At 41.0% G+C, this 14,194-nt stretch overlaps 2 protein-coding genes across 4 annotated transcripts; both read left to right on the top strand.

Annotated features, from left to right (window-relative positions):
* The first annotated feature begins 201 nt into the window (after positions 1-201).
* On the top strand, positions 202-4,327 carry vgll2b (vestigial-like family member 2b). The gene is made up of 4 exons (XM_034525533.1): positions 202-288; positions 752-1,088; positions 3,196-3,624; positions 4,284-4,327. The coding sequence occupies exons 1-4, from the start codon at positions 202-204 to the stop codon at positions 4,325-4,327; spliced, it is 897 nt and encodes a 298-aa protein (XP_034381424.1).
* A 6,188-nt stretch (positions 4,328-10,515) lies between these two features.
* Positions 10,516-13,832, top strand: ctsl.1 (cathepsin L.1). Of its 3 annotated transcripts, none has more exons than XM_034563204.1 (9): positions 10,516-10,602; positions 10,804-10,908; positions 11,209-11,351; positions 11,507-11,704; positions 11,800-11,991; positions 12,707-12,872; positions 13,004-13,109; positions 13,385-13,495; positions 13,631-13,832. In XM_034563204.1, the coding sequence occupies exons 2-8, from the start codon at positions 10,809-10,811 to the stop codon at positions 13,482-13,484; spliced, it is 1,005 nt and encodes a 334-aa protein (XP_034419095.1). In that variant the 5' UTR covers positions 10,516-10,602; positions 10,804-10,808; the 3' UTR covers positions 13,485-13,495; positions 13,631-13,832. The 3 variants fall into 3 exon arrangements, with proteins under 3 accessions (XP_034419095.1, XP_034419093.1, XP_034419094.1); XM_034563202.1 differs by having other exon boundaries at positions 13,385-13,488; XM_034563203.1 differs by having other exon boundaries at positions 10,571-10,602; positions 10,808-10,908; positions 13,385-13,488.
* The last annotated feature ends 362 nt before the right edge of the window (positions 13,833-14,194 follow it).

Raw genomic sequence — 14,194 nt, forward strand, 5'->3', positions numbered from 1 at the left:
TTGCTGCCGCAGCTGTTGTGGCGCACACAGTGAGCGGAGAGGTGTGCTTCTTCTGGGGTGATTATGTGGAGTCCGGTAACGGCTTTTTCACACTGATCTGCAATCACCGAGCTCATTTCTTTGCGGCAAAAAATAACAACAACCGGAATGTTGTCAGCAAGGTCGGTTTCCACAGAGAAGTGAAGACGCCGCTCGTTTACCATGAGCTGTTTGGATGTTATGTACCCAGCCTATGGACATTACGCACCGTACGCCACGACTGTTCCTGCTTTAATCAATAGCTTACAGGTAGGAAATGAGCAAGAAAATTATGTTTTTTTATGTTCACGTACAAAATATTTGATTTTCGATGTTAGCGGGGAGGGGGTGTTATTGATTAGGGGGTGTTTGATGGGAGGACTGCATGCAGCTCGTGCGTAAAAGCAAGTAACCCGACGGATTGTTTAGAGTGTGTTATGTTTGCGATGTAAGTATCCGTTTTATTAAATTAGTCATTCACGAACACCAAGATCAGCAGTGCTGTTTGTTCTGCACCCACAAAACTCATGTATTGACACACGCACGCTCGTGCGCGTACATACACACACATGCCAACGCAGCCACACACAAAGAAAAACATTATGTCAAAATGTGTCATAGACAGAACTGTCCTGTGTAACACCTGTCTTAACCCAATCCTCCCCTTCCTCTCCTCTAACCCCCCCTCCCCCCATACACACACACACATCCCCGCCCCTCCTCCCCCTGGCAGGCTCCCACAGGTCTGAGCAGCACTTCTTTCTGCCGGGATTTTATGGACACTCCCAGGGGTCCCGAGGGGATGTCTAGGGGCCCAGGCACAGGAGGATCCTCTTCATCTTCATCCAACTCTTCCTCTTCCTCCTACACGCCTGCAGCTTTAAGGCCAGAGGAGGGCCCCAAGGAGAAGCAGGAGGCCCCTGAGGCAGAATACCTGACTTCTCGCTGTGTCCTCTTCAGCTACTACCATGGAGACATCAGCAGCGTGGTGGACGAGCACTTCTCCAGAGCCCTCAGCGCCTACATGGACGGGGAGGGCAAACGGCGGGCACCAGACCAACAGGGCGCAGGTATACAACCTTACAGACTAGTTGTATCAGTCAAATGAAGGCGCATACAACTGTCTACTTATGTGGGTAATGCAAAACCTACTTAAATGCAGTGATAATGGACATATAAAGTACTTTTCATGTCCATAATTACAAAACAGTATGGTATCATTAAGTTGTAATGAATCAACAAAATAACAGGGTTGGTTTGGCTACCATGGAAAACACAAACTCCAGTAAATCCTTTGCCAAATGTCTTAATATGAAGCAAACAACCACCATTGTATTTCGCAAAACCATGCATCAATTGTCTTTTCATGAAATGAATTAGCACCCAATCTGAATGTTTTTGCACAAGTTAATCTGACTCACTGCAATGTTTACAACACACTTATTTCATGAGGAGTCATGCTAATCTAAAAGAAGTTGGGTGAACTGAGTTTAGGTTGCTTTTGCCAACCACCAAAACCCTGCGGGCTCAAAATGTCCACGTATGTATGTGAGCACTAGTGCCACAGTTGTCTGTGTGGTGTCTTGCACTTGTTTTTGAGGCCACACAGAGTGAGTGGACAGTTCTTCACAGCACAGCAGAGGGCCAAACAGGTGATGTGATCAGGTGACAGGACTGAAAAGCTGCTTGTTGAGAAAGCTGTCCCTGGAGAGGTCGGTAGTAAGGTTCAGAGGTCATGAAGGTCAGGAGCAGTTGAGTGTCAAAAGGGACTTCTTTTGCTCTATATGGTAAAGATGAAAGAAAAGCAAGATAAAGCATGCACACTGTGTTAGATTGTTTAGGTAGGGTACATTTAGAAATCCCCAAATTAAATTAGGCATCTTTTGGATACCATGCTCCGAGTTTAGGAATTACATGGTCTGGTTGTGCGGGATAGGCCTAGGCAACCTTGCCCCAAAAGACACTGATGTGATTCATGTTATAAAGCTTTCCCACATTTTCTTAAAAAATACATAATAAAAAAACATTCACAAATTCCACAGGTATTACTCTGAAAAGGTTGTTGTTGTTGTTGTTTTTTTAATATAACATTTTGTTCATAAATTCTATTTTTTTGCTTTCATGTGGATTGCACCAGAATGGAAAGTACAAAAGCCCCCAGATTTTTGATATAATATCCATATAGGGCCTATAAGACTCTCTCCGCTATCACTGTTAGTCTCTTTCCTAGTTCATTTGGATGTCTTTGGTTCGGCACTAACACAGGCGTCCTGCCTCACAACAGATGCTATGTTTATACATGGCCGTAAGCGCACAGCCTCGTCGGCGTATCCCCTTCAAACGTCTCTGTGGCTGCCATTCTGACTATCGCTCCAGCACTTGCCCCACAATGGCTGCTCAGTCAGTTGCCTGCTGGTCAGATTTATATATGCTGTGGTCTGTGTGATAGGGGCAGAGGGAAACATTACCTCTCAGGGTGCCGCATGGTGTCTTTTTTCAGAGGAATATCTCTCTCTCTCTCTCTATATATATATATATATATATATATATATATATATATATATATATATATATATATATATATATATATATATATATATATATAAGTATACTGCTAAAAACATATAATGGCTCGCTGACATTCTGTCAAGGGCGAGGAGAGGGGGGAGCAGAGAAAACAACAGGTGGGGGTGCAGAAGACAGAAGAGAGGGGCAGCGGGTGCGAGCACAGTGTGTGTGGAGTGTGTGTGTGTGTGTGTGTGTGCGTGCATGAGTGTGTTTCAGAAGTACTCGGCTGACATGAGAGTGAGAGATGTCACCACAGCAAGTGATTTAAGACTCTGTGAGCCTTGGCCTCCCTCCAGGTCAGAGCGTCTATACCTTATATAGAATCTGAGGGTATAGGCACGTCTCTCTTTCTACATTTCTATCTGTCTCTCTCTCACCCCCTCTGTCTTATAGAACGTGGTTGTGTTTATTTCTGTGTCTTGTTGGGGCTTGGGCTGTGTGACGGTATGATTCAATGGGGAAGATATCTGGGCCAGAGGGTGTAGCAGTCATGTGAGTGATCTATGTTTTAGCACAGGTTGCTCCTGTGTATCAACTCCAGCCTTTTCCCCTTGTCTCTATTAATCAACATATGAATCTTGACTCTGTCTAAATGTCCTCCCTCTTTAGACACCCCTTCACCGAGCAGTCGACGAAGCTTCCCCCCATCCTTCTGGGACAGTAACTACTCCTCGCCGCAGAGCCGTTCCCACTGTGAGACAGGTGTGCCTTCATATTCCATGGACCCATACGCATCAGCCTTGCACCCGGGCCTGCCTCACCCACACGCTCATCCTCACACCCACCCTCACCCAGCAGAGAGCTGGGGATATCCCCAGGCCTCAGCCTACGGCCACTCACGGCCTCTCCACGAACTGTATTCACCGTCAGCTTTAGAGCCCCATTACGGGCCCCTGCTTATGCCCACGGTGAGGCCACCTCATCCCCTAACCTTGCCAAGCCACTATGATGTGAGCAAGCTGGAGCCCACTGCCTCCTGGCCCGGCTTGCTTCCACCAGGAGACGTCAGCCAGACGCTGGCTCTCAACATGGATGCAGGTAAGCCCTCAACCGTGTCAGGTTTTTACAAATACTGTCCGGACAAAGTGTTCCTTTATTTACAGTTCATAAAATGTGTCAGACCAGAAAATCAGAGTGCAAACACAGATATCAGTGTAGACAAATGTAAATGCAATGTTCTGATTATTAATGGCTGTGAGGAACAAATACATTTGTGTATGTAACAACTTGAGCAAATGACAGAGCGCTTGACATTTTTATTAGCCTTTTTTTGTGCCATTAATTGCTAAAAGCATTTTACCTCAGGTATTAAACATTAATGTCACTTAATGAAAACAGAAGAAAATACACATTGTAAAAACTATTCACACACACACATATGTATCAACTTTCAACCCTTTTGATACCCTCTGTAGGAAACACATGCACTTGAATATGCATTTGTGATGTTGAATACACTAGGCCCTCCCACGCGTTCTCTCTCTCTCTCTCTCTCTCTCACACACACCCACACACACACACGCACACACACCACACACACACACACACACACACATACACACACACTTATAATTATCACAGAAGCTCTCTTTCCTCCCTCTAAAACTGGATGTTTAGCAAAAGTAGGCTCCATGACAACCTGTGTTCCGTTGTTCACCGTTGTCCTCCTCATTGTTCCCTTGTCTTTTTTTTTTCAGGCCTTCAGCAGCACAAGAAAGGCAAGGAGCTGTACTGGTTCTAACGAGCCCTTCAGTCACATTGACCAGCTATTACCAGATCCAATTAGTCCCTGGACCAGCTCCGCTATTGAAGCAGCGTGTCCCTTTATCCCCTCACACACTCCATCCCCATCTATCCACCCCTTCTCTCTGCTCCTGGCCTCCCCTGCCAGTATACAGGCTTGCTCCAGGTCGACGTGTGTGCACCATGGAGATAAAGCAGGGAGAGGGAGAGAGAGACAGAGACAGAGGGAGAGAGAGACAGTGTCGCTGTCTATAATCTGTGTGGGTTGCACTCTCTCTTTCCCATCTCTCTCCCACTCTCTCTCCCAACGTTGCCGGTGCAGCACAGACCTTGGCAAGGTGGGAGCCACAGTGACCTGTTTGGACTGAGAAAGACAGGATCACGACAGACCTCAGCAGAGGACAGAGAGATAGAGGGATGGAGGGACAGGAGAATGAATACAAGTAAGCAGGGATTCCCTCCAATGTCCCTGGTTATCTCTGTCTCATGCTCTTTGTTGGTACAGTGGTTGTCATCATCCACTTATCTGCATTTCACAAATGCAGCATGGAGCGATAAACAGGAGCAGCAATTATGATGGTTTATGCTTTGTGACCAAAAAAGGTGTCATCATGATGCCTTTTTTGGTTATTAATATTTAATTTTGCTCTCTGAAATAACGTGTTTCTATTTATTGGTGTTTATGTGCATTTCTCAAATGTTTGGTTAGGCCAGTGATTATTATTGTGATTCAGTTGATTGTGTTTTCTAAAGGGGGAGGTGATGGAGATGACCACACCATGTTTTTTTGGTGTACTTTCTCATCTACCTATGAAGCAATCGTTTGTGGAGAATAAAGGTCATTTTTTTAAAAACATAAACAATGTGTTCAGCTCAACAAGTCTTTGTTTGTTCTAAACAGACTCAAATGTTGTGGTCTTTCAATTTGATGATGAAGATGTTCCATTTTAGTTCTTTTTTTTCTCCTTGTCATTCTTAGATGTTTGGAATTTGGACTTTCTAAATACCGGGTTGTTCTTTTGTCCAAGAAGATTGTGATGTCAATAAATATTTTTACGGTAAAATGACACATCTCATAAATGTTTACCTTGCATGGCATTATGACAAATAATATCTGGTTAATTTAGCTGGATAGATATAAATAAACACGTCCAAAGTATAAATACTAACGTTCAATCTTGAAGAAATGTATCTCAGTATTATTAGGTAGAAGACACTTGGTAGTCAATGAGGGCTTTTAGATCAGTCTCTGACTTTACACTGGTATATAGAGTGTGTTGATATTTTAGTAACTGTGTGACAGTAGCAGAGCCAGATGTGATCAAGGTTGCGCTATGTGACTTGCCTTATTTAAAAGGCCTTCCATTTGAATTCCTGCTTGCATTCACAGTTTGTCACCTATAAAGTGGGAATGAGTGGTGAATGCCAGCAATGTGTAACCAGAGAGGAAGCCTGCCATTCCATGCACCAAATATTGCTGTGTTATTGATCCAATAATCAGATTATGTGCTAAGGAATGCCAGTCTGGGCCACTGTCACAATTTAACGGCTGTTATGCGTGACCCCCCACAAGAGAGCAGCCAACTATATGATTGGCTCTAAGCTGAGGATACGTGTAGAGTAATGAAATTAGAAGAGTTTACCGGGGATAGCGTTCCTCTCAGTTTCCCATGCCAGGCATCTTACTGCCTTTTCACACTAATATTGTCACTGGGCCTCAGGGCTTTCTTTTCACATCGGATCCTCCAGGATCTACATGCACCCAGAGCTATTGTCACATTATGTGACTTAGATGTTGATAAATTCTACATAGCATTACAAATGTCCACGTTAACCATCATACTCTAACAGTTTATAGAAGAAAATCACTGCATATTTTGTCATTATGGATGCTGACTGTTACAGTGATGTGAATCCATTTATTTATAATTTATTTTCCCAACAATTAGCAAAACTAATGTAGATTACTTTCATTATTGACCCACTATTAAATGTGGAGGAGCTGTGTTTACTTACTAAACATGAACGCTGTGTAGCAAAGCCTAAGGGAATGCTGCCCTCTCCTGGTGTGGTTTTAACACTGCAAAAGCCAGCTGGAAAAAGAACGAGGACATGTGACTTGTGATCCACACTTGAATCTGTGTGAGGTACACTGCTCTCTAGAGGCTGAGAGCAGAACTACAGCAGCACTGGAGTTGAGAAAGAAGGGTCTGGCCACAGATAGAAATGTGGTGATGCATTTAATTAGGTTGATTATTTTACTGTGCTCTTTCTTTGGATGGTGGGAATGCTCAGAGAAATGGTATCTACAAACAAAATGTGTTTTTTTCCCTTTATTGTCTGTTTAAACTAACTTTACTGAACAGAACAAGACATTTTAAATGAAATGAAACTACGTTTATTTTGTATAGCCCAAAATCACAAATTTGCCTCAGAGGGCTTTACAATCTGTACACATACGTCATCCTCTGTTCCAGGACCTCACATCGGATCAGGAAAAACCTTTAACAGGGATAAAAAAGAAAGAAACATTTGGGAGAGCAACAGAGGAGGATCCCTCTATCAGGATGAACAGAAAAATAGATGTTGTGTATACAGAATGACAAACATAACAGGTACAACACATTCAATGCATATGACAGAAATTATTCATGTAATGAGAGCAGTAGGCATAATTAAACTACCATAAATAACAGCAGTAGTGGATATAGTAGAATAATAATAACAAAAGCAGTAATGGTATCGGCAATACTAATTGCAATGCAACGAGCAATAACAATGATAATAGCAGTAGGGGTCGGGCAGGACCAGGGTCCAGATGTAACAACAAGCCATGTAAACCTGTGGGGCAAAAGGAGCAACGTTATTAATGTACATTAATGGAGCATGATTTCATACAGAAGGAAATAGAGATTTGAAGAATGTCACATAGGGCTTAGGGAAAATGTAATATTGTTTTAACTGAATATGAACCTGAATCCTGTATCATGTAGCTGAAAATGGGTCATCTTAGGGTTTGTCTTATACTTTAAAAGGGGTCTCAGTGATGGACACAGCAAATCAACTGTGCTCATGATTATAATTCTTACAATAATATTTTCAAGATCTTGCCCTGTAAGTGAGTCAAACACACACTTTTGCTTGTTGTTGTGTTGAGGAGAACAACACATTTGACTTAGAAATAAAAAATATGTTCCACTGTTTTTGGACATTCTATAGACATAGAAAATAATCATCAGATTTAGAAATAATCGATAGCGAAAGTAGTTGTTAGTTGCAGCCCTAATTTACATTTATAGTTTTCCGTAATTAAATATATGGCATCTGTCAGTGTAATATTAATATTCACGAAATCAATATCATGAATTGATAAAAAAAGTAATACATTTAAATATGTGATTCAAAGTAATCTAACCCCCAATCAGAGGAATTCATCTTGCGTATGAGATTGTTATATGTATCTTTATTTATAGTCTATGACCATAATTGGATTTACTGCCTCATTTAGTTATGTGGAATAACTATTAATTATCAAGATATCAGTTCATCAACATGAATATTGTTCATCAACAAATATCAGCAGTTCCTGAACAGCTGATTTACTGAGCGTGTCTATCCCCGAGTGCCCTTCACCAGTTAGACAAGCCCTAAGATGACATTTTTTACTAAGAGTCAGCGGGTCATGTGACCGGTCATCAATGCCGGTCACATATAGGATGCAGTTTCACCTTTAATTTAAAAAATCTTAAATTCTTACATTTACTATAATGAATGTAATCCAAATGGTATATTTGCCTTTACTTTATGTGGAAATCATAAACCTTTTATTGATATTCCATCTTCCACTAAAGTGTGTGAAATGTATTGTAATATCTTTAAAGCCTGACTCTCAAACTGTTAGCTGACTGTATAAGAAAGACCTGATTGGCTGGCCGTGACTGTGTGTCTCTGTCCTACATTTCAGATAGTTAATGTGTAGTTTACAGAGCTGCCATAACTGTCATGTGCAAGCTGAAGGAGACAAATAAAACCAAAACATGTGGAACACAATGGAGAAGTGGTGGTGGAAATCACAGAAAAACTTTTTTCTTTCTTTACAGTATAAAAAAGGCTGAGTTTACTGGACGCCTCGGGAAAAGTCACAGGGTCAAACGTCACACTTCCGGTCAAGATGAGAAGTTCCTCTTCAGAATAAAACCTCTTATCTTGCCTTCAGAATAAAGTAACGTCACGGATTCCCACCCCGCTTTCAATTTGAACAACATTTCAACAGTTACAATAATAGAACAATGATCATCTCATGCTTTACAATATATTTCTGCAGAATATTCTCTATTAATATTCCCTATTAATTATTATAACTTCCATTATGTATTAATATAAAACATAAGACTACCTTTATGTGCATGTGCAAATCAAAATAACCTATTACAACTCTACAACAGTTATTGTGTATCTGTTTTGCCTTATTATAATACACAATGTATGAGCCTCTACACACACTGCCTATCATTTAGGTGTGAACTTTGTACATCCTCACATGCTTTACTTGAACCTCTTTCTTAAGGCCAATCACACAATCACACAGAAACCTTGAGCTGTGAACTTAGAAAGTGTACCTATTTGTGCTGACTCATGACTCTTTATTGACTTTATAGTGCAAGGTACATCACAAACGTTATGCTTTTATAAAGTGGCACTTTATTTCTGGTCCTCACAATAAAACCCACAATCTGCTCTTTTCATACTGTATGCCAGCATTTGTCTTCAAGTTTGAGTTCTGTGCTACTTACACATGGTTGCATCAGTATTATCAATCAATATATCATATATAAAAATGTATTAGTCCCAAAGGCCATATTTGTGCGTGACAAGTACTTTTACTTTTGATACTTTAAGTATAATTTGCTAATTTTGATGCAGGACTTTCACTTACAATGGACTATTTTGACATTGTGGTTTTAAGTAAATGATCTTAATACTTCTTCCACTACTGGTCAATTGTGCTAAGTCTGTCTGTGTTTTGGCTTTTTCTGACCAAGCAAAAACAGTGTTATAATTTATTAAAAGCAGCAGCTCTGTTTCTGCTCTTTTTTGCTTTATGCCATTGTTACTACCGTAATTATTTGTCTTGATTTATATGAAGGATCTCAAGCATTTGTACAAACACTAGCAACAGCACAACTTGTATGTTTGACAAACTGCAGACTAACAACACGAGGAGTTGATAGAGTTTAATGACATCTGTAAACTTTTAGCTTAGCTATACTTTTTTCAGCGTCTTTATGGTCTTAAGTATTGTCATGAGCTGACAGACTTGTGACAGGCAGCAAATACATAAATGCATTGCTTACCAAATATGAATAAAGAGTGTATCAGAACTATAATTCACACTTTGGTTGCCATCATGTGATGGCAAAGTGAAACGAATTAATAAAGTAAATTCCTAGGTCTGGTTTCTGCTTTTTTCTTCTTTATCCTGTCTCTTTGTGTGTTTGACTGGAAAATGATACGCCTACTCATGTTCCTGACAATGACGAAAAGCTCAAACTTGCAGAGCAAATCAAAGCTGAAAACAGGATGTGGAAACAGAAAGGAAAGGAAATATTGAACAACTGGGTTTAATTTATGTATTTGTCTGTGTTAACAGTATTTAAAGATCACCCAAACCTCTGAAAACAATTCAGTTTGAGGCAAAAAGTTGTCAAAGCTCAGTATAGTTCAGTAAATGTGTACATTTTGACAAGGTTTGTTTAAGTCTCTAATTAAATACTGAAGAAAAATTACTTTACTGTATATTTCAGTAGGTAAGCTTTCCAGTAAAATCGGCACATGCATGTTATTTTATCTAAGTGTCTATTTTCTGTTTTTTTATTTCCCATTACAGAAAATCCCTTCAGTGGTTTTTCACATGAAGGCATCACGCTAACACACAGACAGGTGGTATTTCTTCCTTACGTGTAATTCCCAAACAACAAACTGCTGAGTAGCTGATCATGTCCTTACAGAAAATTCTACGTATTTCATGACCTCAATGTGTATTTCCCAAAAAATGGCATTATGAGAACTTCTTTTAATGCATAACTCACCCATCCCCTTTGTCAATGATTGACTCTCTCTTCCTTTTCCCTTTATGGAGCGGCTGACTGCCACCTGACAGGACGTACATGTCATAACATGAAGTCTGCTATAAAAGCATGTCTCTCTAGTGGAGCCCTGCATCTTCCACAGGTGGACATACCTTCAACTCTTATCATATCAAAGGAGAAGCAGGTAAGCAGCTACAGCAGAGACACATACACACACAAGAAGGAATTTCCTGTAATTCAAGTGCAGTGACGCCAAGAACAAATGAGAGATTTTGACACTGATACAGTTAATGATTGAAAAGCAAACCACAAGTGAAAGTCTCAACCTGTGTGGCTTTCTGCAAGTCTGAAGGGATCTTTTGACTGTTTTCTGCTTTTGTGTCAGTCAGGATGAAACTGTTGCTCGTTGCTGCTGCTGCTCTGGCCGTGGCCAGCTGTGCCAGCATTTCTCTGGAAGACCTGGAGTTCCACGCCTGGAAGCTCAAGTTTGGTAAGACAATTTTATCAGGTTTCGGTTTATTTTATTGTGGTCTGTTGTCAAATATAGTAGATCTTGTTCAGGTTTGTGTGAAAGTACTGACCATGAGGCTTACATTTGGAGTGTGTGCTCATTCACACATAACACACAATACATAAAGGTCTAAAGTAAAGGTCATTGCAATCTGTTTACATGTTTAGAAGTTTACAACCTACATTTTGTTTGTCAGCTAATGAAGGGAGATCTCCAAACTGGAAAAGGATTTGATTGATTAATAATGTATCACAGATTATTTCTTTCTCTGATTGGCAGCAAGGTCCTACAACTCTATGGCAGAAGAGGTTCAACGCAGGGAAATCTGGCTCAGCAACCGCAGACTGGTGCTGGTGCACAACATCATGGCAGACCAGGGTATCAAGTCCTACCGCCTCGGCATGACCTACTTTGCTGACATGGTATGCACAGAAAAACTCAAATGTGGTTTCTGCCATCATTCACCGTTGAACGTTCTCCCTTAGTGACTAACCGTCAACAATGTCATTTGGTTGCAGTCAGCTTGTGAGGATGCAGTGAATTATGTGACATACTGAATTTGGTCCCTCTTCTCCAGGAAAATGAGGAGTACAAACGCCTGATTTCCCAGGGCTGCCTGGGCTCTTTCAACGTGTCTCTGCCTCGCCAGGGCTCTGCTTACCTTCGGCTGCCTGCAGGAGCTGATCTGCCCAACACTGTTGACTGGAGGGACAAGGGATACGTCACTGATGTCAAGGATCAGAAACAGTGTGGCTCCTGCTGGGCCTTCAGTACAGTATGTACTACTGCAAGTCGGTGTCCTCTCTTTTGGTAATGCGGGGAAACTTCACACAACTGACGTCTGGTTTCCATCAAACTTAATTCTTTCAGACTGGCTCACTGGAGGGTCAGACCTTCAGGAAGACAGCGAAGCTGGTGTCTCTGAGCGAGCAGCAGCTGGTTGACTGCTCCGGCGACTATGGCAACATGGGTTGCAATGGAGGCCTGATGGACAACGCCTTCAAGTACATCCAAGCCAACGGAGGGATCGACACAGAGGACTCATACCCTTATGAGGCTCAGGTAAACAGAACGCAGTTTGGTTGAAAAAGCTTTACATTTACAGCAGCCATTGTCAGACAGACATTTGTCTGCTGATGATGGATATCAATCCATTCAGACAGTTTTAAAATCACAGCCCTCCATATAAGAGATGTATAATAGTGCTATCTTGTGGACTAAAGGAATAGTTGCCCACAACAGACTTTCAATGCAAGGCCATCTCTGAAAACAGTAAAAGGAACGCATCATGAAAACTCTTGCAAACTGTTTTCATTGCTTGTGCGCATACATTTGGGCATCCAGACTGTGTACCAAACTGTGAGATAATACAACCCACTCAGTTTGTTTGTGGGCTGCCTAGATCAGAATACATGTGATTTAACAATCCATTCAGATTTGGCTCACCTTCCTATTTCATGCAGGCTTATTATAATATACCGCAAGCACGAGTATCTCCACAAGAAAGAGGCAGCGCGAAAGAGTCAGTTTCCTGTTTCTGAGTGATGTGGGTATATAACACAGATTATGACCAATGTTTTCACTCCAAAGTCACCAAATAACTAACCGGACCCAATTTGCACAAGCCGCATATCTTCCTAAAATTCTGACATTAAAATGTCAGAAGTAGTAAACTTTATTCGAAACCTTTCTCTGTCTAAGCAACACAAGATTTGGCAACTAAATGTGCGGACAAACTACTTTTTGTAATAAATTTGATTTGCCTTCTCTCGATTAGGATGGTCAGTGCCGTTACAACCCTGCCAAAGTTGGTGCCACATGCACAGGCTACGTTGATGTGAAACAAGGCGACGAGGATGCACTGAGGGAGGCTGTGGCCACCATCGGACCTGTGTCTGTGGCCATTGATGCTTCGAATATGTCCTTCCAGCTGTACGAATCAGGTGAACAGTTTTAAACGCTGCGTTGCTTCTGCCAGAAAATATTCTCATCAAATGGAAGAAGGAATAGGATATCATCTTCTTCTTTTTAACATATCCATATGCCTGTCTAATCTGTGGTTTTGTGTTTCTAGGAGTGTATGATGAGCCAGACTGCAGCAGCTCAGATTTGGACCATGGTGTTCTGGCTGTGGGTTATGGGACTGACAACGGACATGACTACTGGCTGGTCAAGAACAGGTAAACAACCAAATGTGCTACTCTTTAAAAAAGTTGAACTGCATTCCTGTTAAAACTCAGTGAGTAATAATAACGTCTTATTTGTAGCTGCAAAAATGAATCAAAACTCACTCCGGATGTTGTAAACCTCTTAAACTACCCCATTCCTATGAATAGCTAGTTATTTCACCTCTGTCTAAATACAGATCATGTTGTCTCTACATGCTGCTAATATTTGTGCTTATGATTCTCTACATAGAGCAACTGAATATTGGGTAATATTTGTGTTTCTGTAGCTGGGGTCTCGGATGGGGAGACAAGGGATACATCATGATGACCAGGAACAAACACAACCAGTGTGGCATTGCTACTGCATCCAGCTACCCACTGGTCTGAGAAGGTGAGAGGTAACTTCCCTTAAGACCTAATACTTTTGAAGTTACATTTCTGGGTGTCTGTCCAGATGTACCTGAAAGAATATGTGTGCACTCTGCAGTTTAATGTCCATTAACTGGTTGTTGTTCATGTTTTTGGATTTTCAGGTCCAGGATATTCCTCAGTAAGGAGAAAAGTGACACATAATTTACTTTCATTTAATAAAGAAACAGAGTTATGGAGCTTTTGTGGTTCCATGGATATAAGTAGGATCTTTCTGCACTTTTAAAAGGATTTACGTTTTATTAAGATTGTAAACAAATGTAAAGTCAAATAATAATAACATAATAAACATGTTTGTGTTCATGATTTTGTTGCTTTTCATTCTCCACCATTATATCAGAAGGAATGATGTGTATTTGGGGGCATGATGTGTATATTGAATGCAGTCCATCACAAGTTTGGTGCACCACTTTGGTGCAGATTAAAAAAATCTCAACAACTATCGGATGGATTACCATGAAATGTGGTATTCCCATTGTTGTGCCACTATGGATGACATTTTAGTTTTTTAGTAGAATGTCTCTACATCCATGAAACGGTACAGTTTGCATGTGCTTATAAGCACCTGATGCTTAGAATGCACGCATTTAATCAAAGGTCAACATAAACTGACAGGTTTAGCATTTATTTGATGGATTGCCACACAGTTATTGCAGACAGTCATGCCC

This window comes from Cyclopterus lumpus, chromosome 22 (assembly GCF_009769545.1).
Source record: "Cyclopterus lumpus isolate fCycLum1 chromosome 22, fCycLum1.pri, whole genome shotgun sequence".
Classification (NCBI taxonomy): Eukaryota; Metazoa; Chordata; class Actinopteri; order Perciformes; family Cyclopteridae; genus Cyclopterus; species Cyclopterus lumpus.